Source organism: Thalassophryne amazonica, chromosome 3 (genome assembly GCF_902500255.1).
Source record: "Thalassophryne amazonica chromosome 3, fThaAma1.1, whole genome shotgun sequence".
Taxonomy (NCBI): domain Eukaryota; kingdom Metazoa; phylum Chordata; class Actinopteri; order Batrachoidiformes; family Batrachoididae; genus Thalassophryne; species Thalassophryne amazonica.
This window is the reverse complement of record NC_047105.1, coordinates 58,758,101-58,780,943: the sequence shown is the minus strand read 5'-3', so window position 1 is coordinate 58,780,943 and position 22,843 is coordinate 58,758,101. Positions and strand designations below refer to the sequence as shown.

Sequence of the window (22,843 nt, the reverse complement as noted above, 5' to 3'; positions counted from 1 at the left end):
GATGGCTGTTCTACGGTGAGCACCAGTAACACGCTGGAATTGACAGTTCACACTCACTGTCCTCCATATAAGATGCCATCTGGCTGGCTTATTTTAGAACAAGGAAGAAAAATCCAAATCAGACAGCGCTGAGATTTTGAAACAATGAAAATAATGCCTGAAGCTTGTGTGACCCAAATACTCATAATTCCTACAAGAATAGCATTTGTTAAATCCATCAGTGAACACATCACGTCATTTATTTGCTCTATAATTCTCTGCAGCATCCTCGTTTTCCTCATGTGTGTCCTATATAAGTGGTACAGCACCTTTTTCTCACCTTAGTTGACCACTTGTGAGCATCTGCACAGTGACTTCACCTCTTTCACTTTTTAAAAGGATTGCTGGAAGCGGCAGAGAATCAGTACAGCGAAGCCTGAAAGACAAGGCCTGTTAATGTAATAGGGCTGCGTGAAATACCATAAGGTGCAGAGAGGTCAGCTCTGCTGTTTGTCCCTGGAGCAAGAAACAGGAGGACATAATCCACTGCTTCAGGCTCCCCAATACTGCAGGAAGAATTTAGATGAAGGTGATGAAATTGTAAATTTTAAAAAAGATGGTGATAATCAGAACGTCTACCAAAAAAAAAAAAAAAAAAAAAAGGATTTAATAATTCCAATATATGGAATTCTTAAAATACAATACTGTGCAAATTGTATTAGATGAAATGCTGAAACATACTGAAACCTGCTAAATATATATATTCTATTTGTTTGTTTGTTTTTGCTAGTTTAGGCAGTCCTCTGACTTATACTACGGTGTGTCGTATATACGAAACTTTGCATATTCATTAATATGATATGTCACGGACATGAACGAGCGAAGCTCTTCAGCATCTCACCATGTCATTTAGGTCCTTCAGACTTTTCTTTAGGTCAATGCATCTGGGGAGCATTAGCATGGCTAAAAACCTTCAGCTTCTGAGGAGCTTCACCCCACCAGATCCCCAATTACAGCCCCGCCATTTTGAGCATTTTTCCTCATTTGCATCTCACATGCCTGGGAAGTCCTTTTTATCTCATTTACATCCTTCATACTTTATTTTCAGTAAATGCTTCTGGGTACCATTACTGTGGCTAAAAAGCTCCCAACTACGGCCCTCTTAACCACCTGCCATTTTAAATATTTTTCTTTATGTGCGTCTCACATGACTAAAAAATTTGGAATGGAATTTACAGACTAATCACTGACTGACCTCATGTGCTGTCCAGGTGCGTGCTGCCTCTCACTTTATTGTTCCTGGATTCAATTTAGCATTTTCCTGTTTCAGTGTTGACTGTGCACTGAATTCCCACGAGATCTCTTCTATTCATGTGAGATCTCTTCTTTCTCTTTTTTTAAATTTTATTTTGTTTTTCTTTTTTAATTGAGACAAACGAAAAGTTACACAAAAACCTTACAGAGGATAAACGTAGCAGCACACAAACAACATAATGAAAAACAGGTAAATATCCTCTGCTGTAGCTACAGGAAGTGTTCAACATTTGACATTTCCTGTTTCACTGTGGACTCAAAATTTGGCACTTCCTGTTTGTGACAGTGTACCATGAGTGAGCTTTTCATCGCTTTGCTCGTATTATTAATAATAGTTATGACTATTTATGTAGGACTTTCCCAGGAATTAACACAATACACAAAATACAACAATGCACAAAAATTCCAAATTAAAGAGTTGATAGTACAAAAAATATGGTGCAACTTATACTCCAGTGTGACTTATAAATGGGTTTTTTTTCTTGTCAAGAGGCATTCTTAAAGTCAGACTTTTACACTATAAAATACAGTACAGATATTTATAGCGCCATCAAAGTTAACACAATAGTAACATGTTAATGCAAATTCCTTTTGATGCCACAAATGTTTTAGCACGCAACTAATGCACGCACCTTCTGTGATCTACGGTCTGCACTGTAATTTGGGACACCAGGAAGCCATGCAGCAGTGTGCGGATGGGAAAGCAGAAAGAAACATCTCTGAGTGGAAATGTTTGGTCAAGGCATTTCTTGATTGATATGTACTGGACTAATTAAACCCAAGTCACCAAATAAGTGCACGTACATATTACCTTCCTCCTGGCCAATCAACTAGTGATTTCCGCAAAAAAAAAAAAAAAAAAAAAGTTTTTCCTGTTTACGCAAACAGTACACAGGGGGTGAGCCACTGAGAGGTGTTGAAAGGGCCCTGCACAACGCCCCCCTCCCCCCACACCTCCTCGTTATAGGAAAGGCCCACTTTTGACAATATCTTAAGGCTCTGTCATGCCTTGACGATTTAGCCTGTGTATGCCGACCGTATTAAAAACGCTGGCATATGTTGGCGTACATAAATTAATGCAGCTGTCACACCTTAATGATTAGCAAGCGTATGCCAACAGCCACGTTTCAACCAAGTGATTTGGGTCGGTACTGCATGGTGTGGTGTGGGTCAGAAACAGAGTAATTTTACATTATTTTATTATTTTATTTTCATTTTTATCTTGGTGGACCATTGTCGTGTACAGAATGTTGAGTCGACTGGCTGTGGTAAACACTGCCGTGAATGAATGGAGCGCTGTGGCTCTTTAAACTTTTAAAGCGCTGAGCAGTTGCTTTTTGATCAAGTCCACTGATCAGACCTCATCAGATCATCACAGACCTGAATAATAAAACGCTGTGATGATTTATACTTTTAAAGTGCCAGTCAACTGTGATCAGGTGTGATCAGACCTGAATGAAGGAATCTGTCAGTGTGGTGCTCACACTGACAGATCACAGTGACGGCGCTTTAAAAGTTTAAAGAGTCACAGCACTTCATTCAGCTCTGATCACACCTGATCGATCAGGTCGTCTGATGATCACAACGACAGCGACAGCACTTTAAATGTTTAGAGTTACAGTGCTTTATTTGATCACACCTGATAGTGATCAACTGACACTTTAAAAGTTTAAATCATCACAGCACGTCTGTGTGTTCAGAGTGCAACACTGACATCCTCTGAGAAACGCACCTGCAGCAGAAAAAACACCAAGGGACTTGCTTTAAAATGTTACGTTTCCAGCCACAAGGAAATAAGTATTTTCAGATGTTGTTTTCCAAAATCAGGACACTTTATGTGGATACTGTCTGTCAGGCTGTGATGATCAATTGGAGTGAAGCGAACAGGTAATATTTACTCCGTGTATAAATGAAACAGTCTGTCCGCCTAAGGACAGACTGCTGGCCACTGATTCGTTTCAGCCAATCAGTGGCCAGCATTGATGGACGTATTTAGAACTATGAGTAAATTACAAGAAACCTGCCAACAATCACAAAACTTACCTACAACTTATGTCCAGCATGTGTGGGACATATGAGTCACATGCTGACATTCGTTGAAAAGTTTCAGCATGCCCACAATTTTTTGAGGAGCTCACCTTATTAGAACATGTATCGGAGAGCTTCAACATGCACTTAACTTATAAATAAAACTTACCTGGAACTTATTAGACTTTTGCCAGCGTTTTTTAATACGGTTGGCATACGCTGGCTATATCATCAATGTGTGACAGGGCCTTTAAAGATATCTTCTTACAAACAACAACAGTAGTAATAATAACAATAATAATGAAAAATAATATATTTTTACAACTAAAGCAACTACAGTCTCTGTTATTCTGACTGTTTCACTACTACAATTTTACATTTGCTTATTTTGTTTATGGATTGAAGATAAAAAGTGTGATTACTCACGGTTAACTATGGACAGTCATGTTGTAATTAAAAATTGTAATTGATTGACAATTAAATCATCTAAATGAACGTGTTATTTTGAGAGGCATTGCTAATTTTTGATTGGTTGCTTAATTGCGGTTAACTCTGTATAAGGGCCCCTTCACACAGTGTGAATACGTACAACTCCAGGGCGACTCATGGCGGTAGCGCTCGTATGAACAAACCACGAAACGTCACGCTGAGGGGCAGGCATGCACGATGCCGGTGCAATGGTTCATGCACGCGGGAACACAGTGCCAGCAGCTGCACGATGTGTAACCACATTGCGCAGTTGCTGTGAAGAAAAAATAAATAAAAAATACATGGTGCGATGGTTTTGTGGACGCGGGAACGCAGCAGCTTTTCTCACCAGTTTTTATTTAATAAAAAAATTTAATTACAAGCCACCCATGGGAATTGAACCCACGCTTTGCAAAAGCTCTGCTTTCCAGTCAGAAACTTTACCACTGAGCTACCGTTACTGTCTTGTAAAAGCTGCCAGAAACTGCCTGATATCAGAAAGGACATGGACGTATTAAAAAAAATAAAACCACACCATATAAAAACACTGCATTTATAAAGCGGGCAATGCAAATATGATCCGTCTGTTCCTCTGGTGATGACCCATGGTCACAGACATACAGTCCGGAAATGACATGAATGAGAAGCAGTGTGCTCTCATCTTGTCCACATCTACTGGTAGTGTCTAGCCAGCCCCGCGCGCGTGTCCTGCCCGACACGCGTGTCTTGTGGAGGGCGCACCACAAGACTTACACCATGTTATGTGGAACAGAGCTCATGTGACAGTCAGATTGCCCACTGCATGTTATGATCTGACGGTCCATTTCAACCTGCAGCATGCGCGCGCTCACTCACCGCAGCCTGTCACCACAGCAATATATGTTTTGATTTATGTCCACATGATGACAGCAAGCAGACACACGTGTGTCACATTGGGCAGTTGTTAGTCCATGTCCATCCAAACACAGTACGTGTTGTCCAGCTGTGATGTCCAGAATGACAGCTCTCTACAACTGCTTCTGTCGATGGCCACACCTCCTGTCAGTTTAGCGCACACACCAAAGCCACACTCATGGGGTACTTAGACAAATTTCACTGCCAGAACGACAATGATTGTCTGCTGACTGTTGTTGTGCTAATTGTGTGAATGGCCACACAGTGCCATGCGAGTGGTGTTAGATGTTGGTGCGTGTCACGTGGAATTTGGCTGATACCTGCCACGAGAGGGTTCGATGGGCTCACACAGCGCACACTCTGTCTTTCAAATAGTTGTAGTAACAGGTGTACGAGGCATTAGAAGCAACTATGATTCTACACATTTTGCATCGGATTCCTGCTTCATGTGCACTTTATGTGCAAATCGACCATATTTGCACTATGTGCGAAGGGGCCCTAAGCAGCATGTGCTGGCACCTTGTCAATTAATTTTATTCACGGTTTTAGAGTATCTCAGAATCCTTTGCACGCTGGGGACGGAGGCTTGATAATGGCTTAGCTTAATGCTCACTTTAACATTGAAAATGCCATAGACATGCTAACGTGTTAGCGTCTGTCCCATTTTTAAGTTATAAAATACATCAACTGTTTCAGAAGACCATAACAGGTCAGTTTAACATAAAAAGGTAAATATTACTCACAGACATATACTCTTTAGGGTTTTAGCGGGGGAAAATTAAGATAAAGCAAAATAAAACAAAGAACCAACGAAGCAGCAGATCACTAAGGGCCCTTGGGCAAGGTCTTTAATCCCCTATTGCTCCCGGTGTGTAGTGAGCGCCTTGTATGGCAGCACCCTGACATCGGGGTGAATGTGAGGCATAATTGTAAAGCGCTTTGAGCGTCTGATGCAGATGGAAATGCAGATGCACTATATAAATGCAGTCCATTTACCATTTATCGAAGATTGAAGCACTGCTTCATTGGTTCAAGGTTCAAAGCAAAGTCATGCTGCAGAAACGCTTGATTATACAGATCCGCTGCAGGGTCTGTAATCAATGTCGAGAAATTATCATTTTCCTGACAAACACCCTCAAAAACAACGGCCACTCTGAAGGACCGATAAGGGAGGCTATTGATGTTGATGGATCAAATAATTTCTTAATGATACCTGAAAAGAACTGGTTCCTGACACGCAACCCTAACAGCAACATGCTTTTTTAAAAATAAAACTCACATTAAAGACTCACGATCATCTTAGTTAAACACCTAAATACATATTTTGGTTAAACTCACCTCCATACCGATGCAATGTTGCAAACAAGTTGCCGCAAACGCTTGTTTACACTGACAACGAAATCTCGGCCTCCCCAGTGAGAATGTGATTACGCGCGAGATCTGACACCATAAAGGTGTCAATATGAGAGTCCTGCTGCCTGCTCCTTACAGTTTTAAGATGCAGCACTAAAACTCCAGGATTTTTCAGTTCATCAGTATCACTAAGACAATGCTGAGAGGCTTCTAGTGTTTTTTTTTTCTGCATGCAAAGGATCTCCAGATATGCTGTGCTGCTGACACGTCTCAGTTAGTCACCTGCTCTCATAGCAGAGATGGCTTTGGCTGGTTGGAAGTCACATTTGATCAGAATGAGTGGTTTTGGCTGACATACATTACCAGCTGAAGGAGTGAAGCACATAGCAACAGAGACATCACTTCTGTCCTTTTCCTTGTGTCAGCTAATACAAACTCTTGTTCATTATTGATGAGGAAGCTGTGAACTTCTCAGCATTTCATTATGCTGTGGCAAAAACTAGGCTAATAGATGTCAAGATGTGAGGAGTGATATTGTCCACTGCGGTCTAGGGCTGCAGCTATTGACTATTTTAGTAATCGAGTATTCTATTGATTATTCTGGGATTAATCGAGTAATTTTGCATTTTTAAACAACATCAACACTCCAGGGCTCTTCCTAAGCAATAGCACAATGTCGCTGCACCATCACACAGATTGTCAAATTTAGTGTATCCCTTTTTGTATTCTTGGGTAGTTATTTATTTTTTCACATCTTTACCAGTTTTAGATCTTTCCCGGTGTCAGGGGCTCAGCCAAAGTCAGGCCAAAGTCTTGACATTTTGCTAAAATGATGATGGGATGTGGCTTTCTGCCCCCCCCAGCCTGTAAAATTTAATCATTTTAAGTTTTTTTGTTTTTTTTTTAAAGTTTGGTGGACTGGGTCCCTGCGTGAATTTTTTTATCCCTCTTTCTCTGCATTTCAGCAGATGCATTTCCTCTGGAGGTTGAACAGGCAAGCCTCGCAGTCAGTTTTTTAAAAATTATTTAATTTAATTTACTCTGTTTGTGAAGCCTTGTGTGTTGCCCAAAAAAGCAAAAATTAAAAAGCGAAACACTCAGTGCGAGCCTGAGCAAAACACAGAAGAAAGAGTGGATCTTCTTTCAGAGACTGTTTGTCAGTGTGGCCGGGGATGGAGCTGTGACTCACCCAGTGTGAGGGCAGTGCTGAGCCCTTCACACCAAGCAGAGAGAGGCAGCAGCCAGCCGCCGCGCGAATAGCCACTCCCCACGTAGAGCGGCGAGCAGGCAGCCGACCAAACGGTGTTTAAAAAAAAATGCATTAAATGCGCAGTAAGCTATTTCAGATGATCAGCGTGGGCCGTCTCTCTCTGAAAAGACTTTATTTTACTCTGTGTGTTGCATTGGAAAGATCTAGCTTTTGTGCTAAATTGATTAGCCCTTACACGGCTTAAGCGCATACGCTAGTCTTCTTTTTTTTTTCTGGGGACGTTACAGCACTACATACAGGCCTGGTATATGTACTACAACGTTAAACGAAGCTTCAGGGCACAGAATTTGCCTGGAACATTTTTTGTAATCGAATTATTCAAGTTGCTCGACTAATCATTTCAGCCCTACTGTAGACAGTTTTGTTTTAAAACCATAAATCACTTTATTACAGATTGGTTCTTCTCTTCCTCGCTGTATGTATTGTGATTTTTGGACATTGTTCTGACTCTTCATCTTAAAGAAAAACAAGTGCAAAACGGATCATAAATAAATAAAACTGTCACCCTGAGAGTGACCGGTATCTTGCCAAAAGGTGAACAAAAGAGACTACCACAAGGAACGACCACCATGAAGAGGGACTGGCGGGCAAGGGAATATACTATATTCATGCCAAATTTGGAGGCACAAATTGCGACCAGCAAAGTTTTTTGTTTGTGATTTCAGTGTTTGACCTTCCTGTGATGTTGACCTTTGACCTCGACACTGACCCTTTTGTGTGCTGAAAGGTATCTCCGTAAGACTGCTATATGTGATTTTACAAGAGTCTGTAATAATGATTTACAGGCTTTGTCACACCCTTAAAAAAAATTTATTTTGCAATTTTTTGTAATGACATCATCAAATGACATCATCAAGCCCTTTAATTTGATGCATTACATGATATGTTTTGCTGTAATCTGAAGTTTGACCTAATTTAGGTGACATTTGACCTTAAGCGAAACCCTGAAGGTCAAGGTCAATCGCTTATCCCACGTAACGGCTTTTGGGCAAGTTCTATCACTATGTTCATGCCAAAATTGGAGGCAAAATTTCAAAAATTGCGACCAGGAAAGCTGTTTAGTTGAATTTCGTGTTTGACCTTGCTGTGACCTTGACCTTTGACCTTAAGCTTGATTATTTTGTGTGCTGAAAGGTACCTTGCTAGGGCTGCTCTGTGACGTTGCAAAAGTCTGTGATGTAAACTGTATGCTGTACAGCGAGTTAACAAAACCCTTAAAAAATTGCATGTTTTTTGCATGATGATGTAATCAAATGACGTCATAACTTAAAACCTTTGCTATATTCTGGATCCCCTCATCAAGCCCTTTAATTTGATGAATTACACGACATGTTTTGCTGTAATCTGAAGTTTTACCTTATTTACGTGACCTTTGACCTCAAGTGAAACCCAGAAGGTCAAAGTCAATCACGTATCCTCGGTAATGGCGTATGGGCAAGGCCTATCACTATGTTCATGCCAAACTTGGAGGCAAAATTTCAAAAATTGCGACCAGGAAAGTTGTTTCATTGAATTTCGTGTTTGACCTTGCTGTGATTAAAAGTGAAAAAAGCAATGATTACAAAAAAAAACAAAACAAACAAACATACATACTGACTAACATAGATAATAAAATAAAAATCCCAGGGCACTTCCAGAACAAGCCACAGACATTCCCTCACATGAATTGATTTCCACCTCTTTGTGTGTGTTGCCACATCGTGCTGCTATGATCACAGCGTTACAGCAGACTGACGTGCTAATTAGATTTTATATTCAGTCAGTCATCATCACTTTCGGGTTGCATAGTGACATTTGCTTTATTTGTGTCTTGTTGATTAGAGCTTATTTTTGTTGCATCCTTTTTCTTTTAACTGCAGCTGTACCTAATGTAATTATCACCATTAGCACTATATAAAGGATCCATCCATCCACTTATAGTCTCTATTGGCGCCCTTTTCAGTTACACTGAGGCTTTCTGCTTTCAGGCAGATCACACCCATAGCAACACATGCACTCTAACACACTGTCTGTGGTCACTGATTTTTGGAAACATGGCATGTCTTGTGTAATTTCTCATAATTGTGAAGAAGCAATTTGATGGGTGGCTGCATCTATGTTATTTACGTCAGTCGTAATCAAGAGTTAAAATTATGTTTGCTGTAAGGATTTACTACACAGGGTTTGAGACTACAGGTCTAAAAAATTACTCATTACAAGTATATGTAGTCAGGTCCATAAGTATTTGGACAATGCCTCTACATGTCAACTTGGAGCTTAATTCGAGGTTTAACCCTCTGGAGTCCAGGGTGTAATTGGGTGTTTTTAACTACTTTTGGTTTTACCTTCATAATTTACCTTAAAAAACTGTTTACTTTGCCTTGTTTGGTGTCATTGTTTTCAGCACAACCTCACCTGTGTGACTTTGCAGTTTTTCTTTCATTCTGACATATTTAAGACAGTGAACCTAAATTCACACACAAAAACATAAAATCGGAATATAATTTATTTTTTTTTTGCTTTTGTTTTTACTGTGAAAACCACAAACATGTTTAAACTGTTTTAATAACTTAGAATGAAGACATAAATTGGAAATTTCAAAAACATATGAACAAATATAACAAATAACAATGTTACATACAACTATTTACATTAAAATGCAGGAAGTGCTTTTGGTGTTTTTGAACAACTATTTACTTTAAATAAGATGCCACACAAATTATATTTGTGCCACTCAGAAAAACAATTTCTGTCTAAAAGAAGACCTCCCTGACTTGTTTTGGACATGTCACAGACCTGATGCTGCCATTCTTGTATTTTTTCCACCAGTGATAAAGGGGAAGATGTTCCCACCCCTGGCCATAGAAGAGGAAAGAATTTAGTGCTTCCACGACCAAATATGTGGGTTTATGATCATTTTGATTTGGTTTAGGACATGCCTTTTCTGTCAGTTGATAAAGGGAAAGTCATGTTTTTTCCCCTTGTAATTGCTCCGGGCAGAAAGGACGATAGCAAGAGAGAGACGTCCCATTCATCGAAGTCTGCTCTTTCAGCACACATTCAAACGGAAACTCAGAGTGTGGGGGATTTGATGGTATGACCGCTTAATTCAGTGACTTTGCCGCATATCTATGTCAAACGACTCCAGAGCGTGAAGAAAAATATCACATTAACTATTTATGAATTATGGGCATTTTTATACACATTCCTTCCACATTTTCAAAGCCCACATGGAATTGCAGAGACTAACCCAAACTCATTTTTACAGCCAGTTTTCTTAAAACAAGTCAGGTGATGGATACATGAACATTCCCAAGTCACTAAACATATCTCTGGACTTCATTTGCATCAATCATTAAAAAGTGCAAATAGTATGGTACCTTATGGTGCCATACCAGTCTGGTGTAGACAAAACTGAGTGACTGTGCAGGAAAAAGCCTAGTGACAGAAGCCACCAAGACACTGTAGGAGTTACTACTATGCAGTTTGCAGTGGAGAAATTTTGCATAGTTTAATTTATGTCTGTTGCATCAATAGTGTTCCAGCTTCATGATGGAGTGCAACAGAGAAGAAAACATAAAATCTAGGCTCAAGCCTCACATGGGCCTTCACAAGCTGATATCTCATGTCTTTATTTTCAAAGAGTCTTTGTCTGTGTCATGTACAAATTCTTGCTCAAAAGTTAAAGCACCTGTTCAAAAACTGCCAAATAATTTATTAAATAGCAAATAGCATGTTAAAGACAGTAACAGTTTCAGATGAATAAGAACCTGATTGCTGTACTTTATAGATACAGTATGCAGCCCGATTAGTTCAGTAAATCCATAAAGATAACAAACAGGAATAAATAATCAACTGATCAAAACAATAAAACCATATGCCAATTGACACAATTTAATTTTAAATGTCAAAGGTCATGAGATGGCATTTATTTAGGTTAGTCTTCATGTTTAGCACTATTTATTGTAAATGACTTATTTTTACCAGCTTTTCATTCATATTTTTATTTTTATTTTTTTAAAATCAAGTCTAAAATTTATGCGCAATATTGGATGTGAACCTACAATATGTAATGTTTAACTCTGCACCTTGGTTGAATGTTTTTTTGTGTGTGCATAGCTGGATAACCTGGACGAGCAGGCTGCACAGATAAGAAGAGAGCTGGACGGTCGGCTTCAGATGGCTGACCAGATTGCCAGGGTGAGTCAGACACAGCGGGGGTCTCACATTGTTTTTAATATGCTTTATTATTTGTTTAATGTCACTAGTATGGTGTAAATATACTCAACACCAACATAAATGCAACATTTATTTTTCTTTTGCATTTTTCATGCAAAAGATCTGTGCACAAAAAAATGCTTATTTCTCTTGAATTTGTTCACAGATTTGTGAGTGAGCACTCCACTAATCCATCCGCCTGGCTGATGTTTCATGCTGTGATGCTGATTAAACAGCATGATTCTTGCAGAAGTAAACTGGCAGCATGTCCAGGTCTTGACCACGCATCTTGCCCAGTGAATAATATGATCGAGTTCAGCTGCCTACAAGCCCGCCCCCCCCCCCCCCCCCCCCATCCCTGTGACTCTTAAGTGAAATAAGCAGGTTCAGAAAATGGATGTATACATTACTGAATAGATGTGTTTTGGACTGGTTACCATAAAAATATGCACAACACAATGGTGCAATTGCCATTTGGCATTTGCACCATTATGTTTTGCATATTTTTGAGTTGTTCTTTTATTGAAACTAGTCCAAAACACATTTAAATGCAATAATCATGCTGCTTAATCACCATCTTGATATGCCACACCAGCCATTTGGATGAATTATCTTGGCAAAGATGAATTTCTCACTAACATGGATTTGTAACACATTTGTAAACAAAACTCAAGGGAAATAAAACTTTTGTGTGTGTAGAAGAAATCTTAAAGCTTTCAATTTTACACATGAAAAATTGGATTGAAAACAAACATGTATGTCAAGGTAGAAACTGCGATCTGGTAGAATCACAGTTTCTGCCAGTAGAGATTGTGATCGCAGTCAAGACTCCGATCGTAATCTCTCCTGGTAGAATAGCAGTTTCTACCAGATTTCACAGTTTCTACCTTGACACATACATATATATATATATATATATATATATATATATATATATATATATATACACTCAACAAAAATATAAACGCAACACTTTTGGTTTTGCTCCCATTTTGTATGAGATGAACTCAAAAATCTAAAACTTTTTCCACATACACAATATCACCATTTCCCTCAAATATTGTTCACAAACCAGTCTAAATCTGTGATAGTGAGCACTTCTCCTTTGCTGAGATAATCCATCCCACCTCACAGGTGTGCCATATCAAGATGCTGATTAGACACCATGATTAGTGCACAGGTGTGCCTTAGACTGCCCACAATAAAAGGCCACTCTGAAAGGTGCAGTTTTATCACACAGCACAATGCCACAGATGTCGCAAGATTTGAAGGAGCATGCAATTGGCATGCTGACAGCAGGAATGTCAACCAGAGCTGTTGCTCTTGTATTGAATGTTCATTTCTCTACCATAAGCCTGCTCCCAGACCACCAATAACCAGCAAAAATCTATTTAAGCATAAAAATTCAAAAAGAAAAAATAATATAGCACCTTCAACTGCACCACAGACTAAAACAGTTAAACGTGGTCTATTAAACATTAGGTCTCTCTCTTCTAAGTCCCTGTTAGTAAATGATATAATAATTGATCAACATATTGATGTATTCTGCCTTACAGAAACCTGGTTACAGCAGGATGATTATGTTAGTTTAAATGAGTCAACACCCCCGAGTCACACTAACTGCCTAGAACGCTCATAGCACGGGCCGAGGCGGAGGATTAGCAGCAATCTTCCATTCCAGCTTATTAATTAATCAAAAACCCAGACAGAGCTTTAATTCATTTGAAAGCTTGTCTCTTAGTCTTGTCCATCCAAATTGGAAGTCCCAAAAACCAGTTTTATTTGTTGTTATCTATCGTCCTCCTGGTCGTTACTGTGAGTTTCTCTGTGAATTTTCAGAACTTTTGTCTGACTTAGTGCTTAGCTCAGATAAGATAATTATAGTGGGCGATTTTAACATCCACACAGATGCTGAGAATAACAGCCTCAACATTGCATTTAATCTATTATTAGACTGAATTGGCTTTGCTCAAAATGTAAATGAGTCCACCCACCACTTTAATCATATCTTAGATCTTGTTCTGACTTATGGTATGGAAATTGAAGACTTAACAGTATTCCCTGAAAACTCCCTTCTGTCTGATCATTTCTTAATAACATTTACATTTACTCTGATGGACTACCCAGCAGTGGGGAATAAGTTTCATTACACTAGACGTCTTTCAGAAAGCACTGTAACTAGGTTTAAGGATATGTTTCCTTCTTTATGTTCCCTAATGCCATATACCAACACAGTGCAGAGTAGCTACCTAAGCTCTGTAAGTGAGATAGAGTATCTCGTCAATAGTTTTACATCCTCATTGAAGACAACTTTGGATGCTGTAGCTCCTCTGAAAAAGAGAGCTTTAAATCAGAAGTGCCTGACTCCGTGGTATAACTCACAAACTCGCAGCTTAAAGCAGATAACCCGTACGTTGGAGAGGAAATGGCGTCTCACTAATTTAGAAGATCTTCACTTAGCCTGGAAAAAGAGTCTGTTGCTCTATAAAAAAGCCCTCCGTAAAGCTAGGACATCTTACTACTCATCACTAATTGAAGAAAATAAGAACAACCCCAGGTTTCTTTTCAGCACTGTAGCCAGGCTGACAAAGAGTCAGAGCTCTATTGAGCCGAGTATTCCTTTAACTTTAACTAGTAATGACTTCATGACTTTCTTTGCTAATAAAATTTAAACTATTAGAGAAAAAATTACTCATAACCATCCCAAAGACGTATCGTTATCTTTGACTGCTTTCAGTGATGCCGGTATTTGGTTAGACTCTTTCTCTCAGATTGTTCTGTCTGAGTTATTTTCATTAGTTACTTCATCCAAACCATCAACATGTCTATTAGACCCCATTCCTACCAGGCTGCTCAAGGAAGCCCTACCATTATTTAATGCTTCGATCTTAAATATGATCAATCTATCTTTATTAGTTGGCTATGTACCACAGGCTTTTAAGGTGGCAGTAATTAAACCATTACTTAAAAAGCCCTCACTTGACCCAGCTATCTTAGCTAATTATAGGCCAATCTCCAACCTTCCTTTTCTCTCAAAAATTCTTGAAAGGGTAGTTGTTAAACAGCTAACTGATCATCTGCAGAGGAATGGTCTATTTGAAGAGTTTCAGTCAGGTTTTAGAATTCATCATAGTACAGAAACAGCATTAGTGAAGGTTACAAATGATCTTCTTATGGCCTCAGACAGTGGACTCATCTCTGTGCTTGTTCTGTTAGACCTCAGTGCTGCTTTTGATACTGTTGACCATAAAATTTTATTACAGAGATTAGAGCATGCCATAGGTATTAAAGGCACTGCGCTGCGGTGGTTTGAATCATATTTATCTAATAGATTACAATTTGTTCATGTAAATGGGGAATCTTCTTCACAGACTAAGGTTAATTATGGAGTTCCACAAGGTTCTGTGCCAATTTTATTCACTTTATACATGCTTCCCTTAGGCAGTATTATTAGACCGCATTGCTTAAATTTTCATTGTTACGCAGATGATACCCAGCTTTATCTATCCATGAAGCCAGAGGACACACACCAATTAGCTAAACTGCAGGATTGTCTTACAGACATAAGGACATGGATGACCTCTAATTTCCTGCTTTTAAACTAAAACTGAAGTTATTGTACTTGGCCCCACAAATCTTAGAAACATGTCTAACCAGATTCTTACTCTGGATGGCATTACCCTGACCTCTAGTAATACTGTGAGAAATCTTGGAGTCATTTTTGATCAGGATATGTCATTCAAAGTGCATATTAAACAAATATGTAAGACTGCTTTTTTGCATTTACGCAATATCTCTAAAATTAGAAAGGTCTTGTCTCAGAGTGATGCTGAAAAACTAATTCATGCATTTATTTCCTCTAGGCTGGACTATTGTAATTCATTATTATCAGGTTGTCCTAAAAGTTCCCTGAAAAGCCTTCAGTTAATTCAAAATGCTGCAGCTAGAGTACTGACAGGGACTAGGAGAGAGCATATCTCACCCATATTGGCCTCTCTTCATTGGCTTCCTGTTAATTCTAGAATAGAATTTAAAATTCTTCTTCTTACTTATAAGGTTTTGAATAATCAGGTCCCATCTTATCTTAGGGACCTCATTGTACCATATCACCCCAATAGAGCGCTTCGCTCTCAGAGTGCAGGCTTACTTGTAGTTCCTAGGGTTTGTAAGAGTAGAATGGGAGGCAGAGCCTTCAGCTTTCAGGCTCCTCTCCTGTGGAACCAGCTCCCAATTCGGATCAGGGAGACAGACACCCTCTCTACTTTTAAGATTAGGCTTAAAACTTTCCTTTTTGCTAAAGCTTATAGTTAGGGCTGGATCGGGTGACCCTGAACCATCCCTTAGTTATGCTGCTATAGACTTAGACTGCTGGGGGGTTCCCATAATGCACTGAGTGTTTCTTTCTCTTTTTGCTCTGTATGCACCACTCTGCATTTAATCATTAGTGATTGATCTCTGCTCCCCTCCACAGCATGTCTTTTTCCCGGTTCTCTCCCTCAGCCCTAACCAGTCCCAGCAGAAGACTGCCCCTCCCTGAGCCTGGTTCTGCTGGAGGTTTCTTCCTGTTAAAAGGGACTTTTTCCTTCCCATTGTTGCCAAGTGCTTGCTCACAGGGGGTCGTTTTGACCGTTGGGGTTTTTCCGTAATTATTGTATGGCTTTGTCTTACAATATAAAGCGCCTTGGGGCAACTGTTTGTTGTGATTTTGCGCTATATAAATAAAATTGATTTGATTTGATTTGATACCATAAGCCATCTCCAAAGGCGTTTCAGAGAATTTGGCAGTACATCCAACCAGCCTCACAACCGCAGACCACGTGTAACCACACCAGCCCAGGACCTCCACATCCAGCATGTTCATCTCCAAGAACGTCTGAGACCAGCCACTCGGACAGCTGCTGAAACAATCGGTTTGCATAACCAAAGAATTTCTGCACAAACTGTCAGAAACCGTCTCAGGGAAGCTCATCTGCATGCTCGTCGTCCTCATCGGGGTCTCGACCTGACTCCAGTTCGTCGTCGTAACCGACTTGAGTGGGCAAATGCTCACATTCGCTGGCGTTTGGCACGTTGGAGAGGTGTTCTCTTTACGGATGAATCCCGGTTCACACTGTTCAGGGCAGATGGCAGACAGCGTGTGTGGCGTTGTGTGGGTGAGTGGTTTTCTGATGTCAATGTTGTGGATCGAGTGGCCCATGGTGGCGGTGGGGTTATGGTATGGGCAGGCGTCTGTTATGGACGAAGAACACAGGTGCATTTTATTGATGGCATTTTGAATGCACAAAGATACCGTGACGAGATCCTGAGGCCCATTGTTGTGCCATACATCCAAGAACATCATCTCATGTTGCAGCAGGATAATGCACGGCCCCATGTTGCAAAGATCTGTACACAATTCTTGGAAGCTGAAAATGTCCCAGTTCTTGCATGGTCGGCATACTCACCGGCCATGTCACCCATTGAGCATGTTTGGGATGCTCTGGACTGGCGTATACGACAGCGTGTACCAGTTCCTGCCAATATCCAGCAACTTCGCACAGCCATTGAAGAGGAGTGGACCAACATTCCACAGGCCACAATTGACAACCTGATCAACTCTATGCGAAGGAGATGTGTTGCACTGCATGAGGCAAATGGTGGTCACACCAGATACTGACTGGTATCCTCCCCAATAAAACAAAAGTGCACCTTTCAGAGTGGCCTTTTATAGTGGACAGTCTAAGGCACACCTGTGCACTAATTATGGTGTCTAATCAGCATCTTGATATGGCACACCTATGAGGTGGGATGGATTATCTCAGCAAAGGAGAAGTGCTCACTATCACAGATTTAGACTGGTTTGTGAACAATATTTGTGGGAAATGGTGATATTGTGTATGTAGAAAAAGTTTTAGATCTTTGAGTTCATCTCATACAAAATGGGAGCAAAACCAAAAGTGTTGCGTTTATATTTTTGTTGAGTGTATATATATCATCATCATCATCAAACTTTATTTCAGACACATGGTCCATAGTAACACAGAGAAACATACAAAAAACAAAAACAAAAAAAGACAATAAAAGACCAGTTTCATCCATGGCCATGTAAACTGAGGCACCAATGTTTCCACAGTCTAGAAAAGAACCTGACCGAGCTCTGTGCAGGGCTGGTCAGGGTGTGAATGATGCTGTTTACACAATCTGTGAGTCTGCACATGCATCTGTACATGAGGTTTCTGAGCACAGCAGCACAGGTTGGGACATTGACATTTACAAACATCTGACTGGCACTACTCCATCGCGGCACCTTAAGCAGCATTCTCATGCCGTCATTGTATGAAACCTGAAGTTTGTGCATACTACTTTGTTTGTAATGCCGCCACAGGTGGGCAGTGTACACTGAAGTGCAGTATGCTTTAAAAAGTGCAGTTTTAACAGGTACAGAGCACATAGAGAACTTACGAACAAGCATATTAGCTTGTGCATATTGAATACAATGCTGCCTGTGAATGTCTCTATCATCAGACAGGTCAGCGGTTATGTAATGTCCCAAGTATTTCACTTCATCACACACTTGGAGGATGCTGCCCGACAGAGAGAAGCCAGGAAAACACAATTTAGAGTCCTCATTACTTCTGACAATCATGATGTTGCTCTTTTTTGCATTGTATTTAATATCAAAGTTTATACCGTACTGAGAGTAAACCTTTAACAACTGCTGCAACCCAGCAGTACACGGACAAAAAATTACAAGGTCATCGGCGTACATTAGGTGGTTTATGGTTGTATGGCCAACCCCACAGCCAGTCCTACATTGATTCAGCAGATTAGACAGATTGTCCATATACACATTAAAAAGGCAAGGTGAGAGAATACTGCCTTGTCTTACCCCATTCCTCACATGAAAGGGAGAAGATACATAATTTCTCCATTTCACACACATAGACCGGTGAGCATACCAATACACTAAAATTCTCAATAAATATTTTGGAACTCCTCTATTGTACAGTTTATGAAACAATTTTTCATGATTTACATGGTCAAACGCTTTTGAGGCATCAATAAAACACATACAAATTGTGGTATTGTGCTGGTTATAAAAGTCTAAGAGCTCCTTGAGAGCAAAAATGCACATATCAGTGCCAGGTTTTGGCTTAAAACCAAATTGATTGTCAGATGTCACCGTGAACTTCTCAATTCTATTAAGTATAGCCCTCTCCAAGACTTTTGATACAATACTGGCTAGAGCTATAGGCCGATAGTTGTCTTTGCTATTTATTTTGCCAACCTTATCCTTTACAATAGGCACTAAAAACACAGACAGTATAGAATTAGGTAAAATACCATGAATTAAAAACCCAGTGAAACAAATAGCTAACAAGGGAAAGAGTTTCCTGCTTGAAAATTTTAAATGCTCAGCAGATATTTTATCTGCACCACATGTCTTATTATTACTCAGATTCATAACAATATCACTAACTTCTTGTGTAGAAATGACCACTTCTTCGTGTTTGTCTATATTGTTCATCATAAATGAATTACTTTTAATACAATTAAACAGTTCATAATAATGATTCTGCCATAATTGAATAATTTCATCAGGTCCATTTGCACAATCTATATTAGTTGGTAAGGATGTTTTTAAATTGTTTGTTGTTTTTATTTCTTTCCAGAATTCGGTAGGACTATTCTGCTGTAGTTTCCTTGCAAGTGACTCAGATTTCAAAGCATTTTCATTCCTCTTAATAAAGCGTAAGGCATATTTACAATGAGCATTTGCCCGTTTCTTATAATCAAACACAGGACCATGTGTAGGTTTGCCTAATTCAGCCCACAGTTTAAAAAAGATAGATAGATAGCTAGCTAGCTAGCTAGCACTGTAACAGACCCTCAGTCCGAATGCTTAGTATGCACCAACATTGAGTGAGTGAGTTGGTTAGTAAATATTACCCAACTATTACTGTAGTATGCACTAGACGTGAGTAAGTAGTAGCTGACATTTGGACATACTGTCACAGCCATCGAACTGGTCCTTTGACCCGGATTCCAACAAAGGGTGCACATCAGCATACTCAAATATGCCACAAAAACTACACTGCAAGGGCAGACTTTTTCAAAGGGCTCCTGACGTATACCATCCATGGTCGCAGCTGCCGTTTTCATAGACATCCGCTGTCTCCTTTGAAATTTTTTTCAGGAAGTTCTTCTTCTTTGGTTACCAGGCTGAGATAGCGTAGTGTAGTCCATTTGCACACTGTGGAGGTAGTAAATCATCCATGCACCATTCGACTCTTACTATGCATATTCATATTTAGCACGGGTACTCCGTGCTAAGATAGTATGCATATTTGGATGTAGCCATAAACAGTAATGCCAATCCTCCTTTTTGGTATTTTGGAGACTCAAAACTTTACATCTTTATTTGTGTTTTTCTTTTCTGATTCTCTGTGCAGGGGGGTAAGTTTCCCAAATTTGTGTCTAAAGAAATGGAGGCCATGTATATCGAGGAGCTCAAGTCATCTGTCAACCAGCTGATGGCTAATTTGGAGAGCATGCCTGTGTCCAAGGGCGGGGAGTTCAAACTCCAGAAGCTGAAACGGGGACACAATACCTCAATCATTGACATGGGCCAGGAGGACGAGAACACGCTGTCGAAGAGCGATGTGGTTCTGTCCTTCACTCTAGAGGTAAAACAGCTTAAGCCATAATATTCAACATTAAAAAGTAATGCTCTGTTTATCTTGTTTATCAGTTCGTTTTAAAGACATCATGTGTCAAGATTCCTAACAACATTATCCTACATATATCGACATTATATATATACAGTGTTGCCACAGTTACTTTGCAAAAGTAATCCAATTACTGATTACTGATTACTCCTTGAAAAAGTAACTTAGTTACTTTACTGATTACTCAATTGTAAAAGTAACTAAGTTAGATTACTAGTTACTTTTTTAGTTACTTTCCCCAGCTGCCGACAACAACCCACGTCAACATGAAAATGATACCTGTTTTGCCAAAACTCACTTTATAGTCACCCTTTCTTGACTTCAATGAAAATAAATACTTGTTTTATAAAAAGTAAAATAAAGACCTCTTTCTTGACCTCATATTTAACTGTTGACAGCACTGTAACAGTAAAACTTGCAATTTCAAACCTACATTGTTTATAAATGTAACTATTAAATTCTAACATTTTTCTAACATTTAAATTCTCTCTAAACATTTTACTTGTCGAAATTATTATTATTTTAAGCAATATTAGTAGTTGTAGTAAAAAACGGCTTCAAAACTGGACCTTTAATCTAGGGGTGTTGTGGGGAAGGGGGGCACATCCTTGCCCCACGCCCCCATTCCATCTGCATTCGCCCCTGCTTTGGCGTTTCAGCACAAAGAATGGATAACATTTATTTATGCAGAAAACATGACCAGATTTATAGGTAAGAAAGTTTTATTGCATTTTCACATCATGTGGTCCTCAGAAAGAGTTTAGGTGCATTTGAGTGGAAAATAGTGTTAGTTGTTGACGCATCGCGGAGGATCAGCTGTTTTTAACGAGACGATACGGAGCGGCTCAGCTCAGAATTCTAAATAAAGGAGGGGAAAAAGTATAAAAATGTCTTTGTAAAGCTCAGTACAGGTGTGCTGATCACCGCGCTTTAAGAGGTGAGGACGAGTCGAGCAGCTGCAAAAAACCGTGGATGAAAAGCTCACAGCTCACTGAAAGTGTGCAGTTCAGTCGAACCCCGACCTCCTGCCCACGGACCAAGTTTAATGCTGCTGTTGACCCACAATGAAAAATAATAGTAACGCACAGTGACATGGAGAAGTAACTTTAATCTGATTACTGATTTGGAAAGATTAACGCGTTAGATTACTCGTTACTAAAAAAAGTGGTCAGATTAGAGTAACGTGTTACCGGCATCACTGTATATATATATATATATATATATATATATATATATATATATATATATATATATATATATATATATATATATATATATATATATATATATATATATATACACACACACACAAGGGCTGTCAATAAAGTAACGGTCCTTTTTATTTTTTTCACAAACTATATGGATTTCATTCATATGTTTTTACGTCAGACATGCTTGAACCCTCGTGCGCATGCGTGAGTTTTTCCACGCCTGTCGGTGACGTCATTCGCCTGTGAGCACTCCTTGTGGGAGGAGTCGTCCAGCCCCTCGTCGGAATTCCTTTGTCTGAGAAGTTGCTGAGAGACTGGCGCGTTGTTTGATCAAAATTTTTTCTAAACCTGTGAGACACATCGAAGTGGACACGGTTCGAAAAATTAAGCTGGTTTTCAGTGAAAATTTTAACGGCTGATGAGAGATTTTGAGGTGATTCTGTCGCTTTAAGGACTTTTCGCGGTGCGAGACGTCGTGCAGCACTCTCAGGCGGCGTCATCAGCCTGTTCAAGCTGAAAACCTCCACATTTCAGGCTCTATTGATCCAGGACGTCGTGAGAGAACAGAGAAGTTTCAGAAGAAGTCGGTTTCAGCATTTATCCGGATATTCCACTGTTAAAGGAGATTTTTTAATGAAAGACGTGCGGACGGATCCGCGCGTCGGGACGCAGCTGACGCGGTGCGGCGGCACAGGAAAAACACCTCCGTGTTGATAACCATTTGTAAAATCCAGGCGGCTTTTGATGGCTTTCAGTGGAGTGAGTATATGAGAAATTGTTTAACAGGCAGGACATGTTCCAACTTGTCCTTAAGGCTTTCAACAGAGGTGTTTTTCCTGTGGCGGAGCGTCGCGGCGGCTGCGTCCCGACGCGCGGACCCGTCCGCACGTCTTTCATTAAAAAAAATCTCCTTTAACAGTGGAATATCCGGATAAAATGCTGAAACCGACTTCTTCTGAAACTTCTCTGTTCTCTCACGACGTCCTGGATCAATAGAGCCTGAAATGTGGAGGTTTTCAGCTTGAACAGGCTGACGACGCCGCCTGAGAGCGCTGCGCGACGTCTCGCACCGTGAAAAGTCCTTAAAGCGACAGTCTCACCTCAAAATCTCTCATCAGCTGTTAAAATTTTCACTGAAAACCAGCTTAATTTTTCGAACCGTGTCCACTTCGATGTGTCTCACAGGTTTAGAAAAAATTTTGATCAAACAACGTGCCAGTCTCTCAGCAACTTCTCAGACAAAGGAATTCCGACGAGGGGCTGGACGACTCCTCCCACAAGGAGTGCTCACAGGCGAATGATGTCACCGACAGGCGTGGAAAAACTCACGCATGCGCACGAGGGTTCAAGCATGTCTGACGTAAAAACATATGAATGAAATCCATATAGTTTTTGAAAAAAATAAAAAGGACCGTTACTTT

At 39.9% G+C, this 22,843-nt stretch overlaps 1 protein-coding gene across 19 annotated transcripts in view; it reads left to right on the top strand.

The window, feature by feature from the left end:
- Positions 1-22,843, top strand: part of cadpsb (Ca2+-dependent activator protein for secretion b) — a 262,642-nt gene that overhangs the window by 107,102 nt on the left and 132,697 nt on the right. For all 19 annotated transcript variants that reach the window (XM_034166408.1, XM_034166409.1, XM_034166397.1 and 16 more), the window contains exons 4-5: positions 11,405-11,485; positions 19,936-20,169. In XM_034166408.1, coding sequence (XP_034022299.1) covers positions 11,405-11,485; positions 19,936-20,169 — 315 coding nt within the window. The remainder of the gene's footprint in view (positions 1-11,404; positions 11,486-19,935; positions 20,170-22,843) is intronic.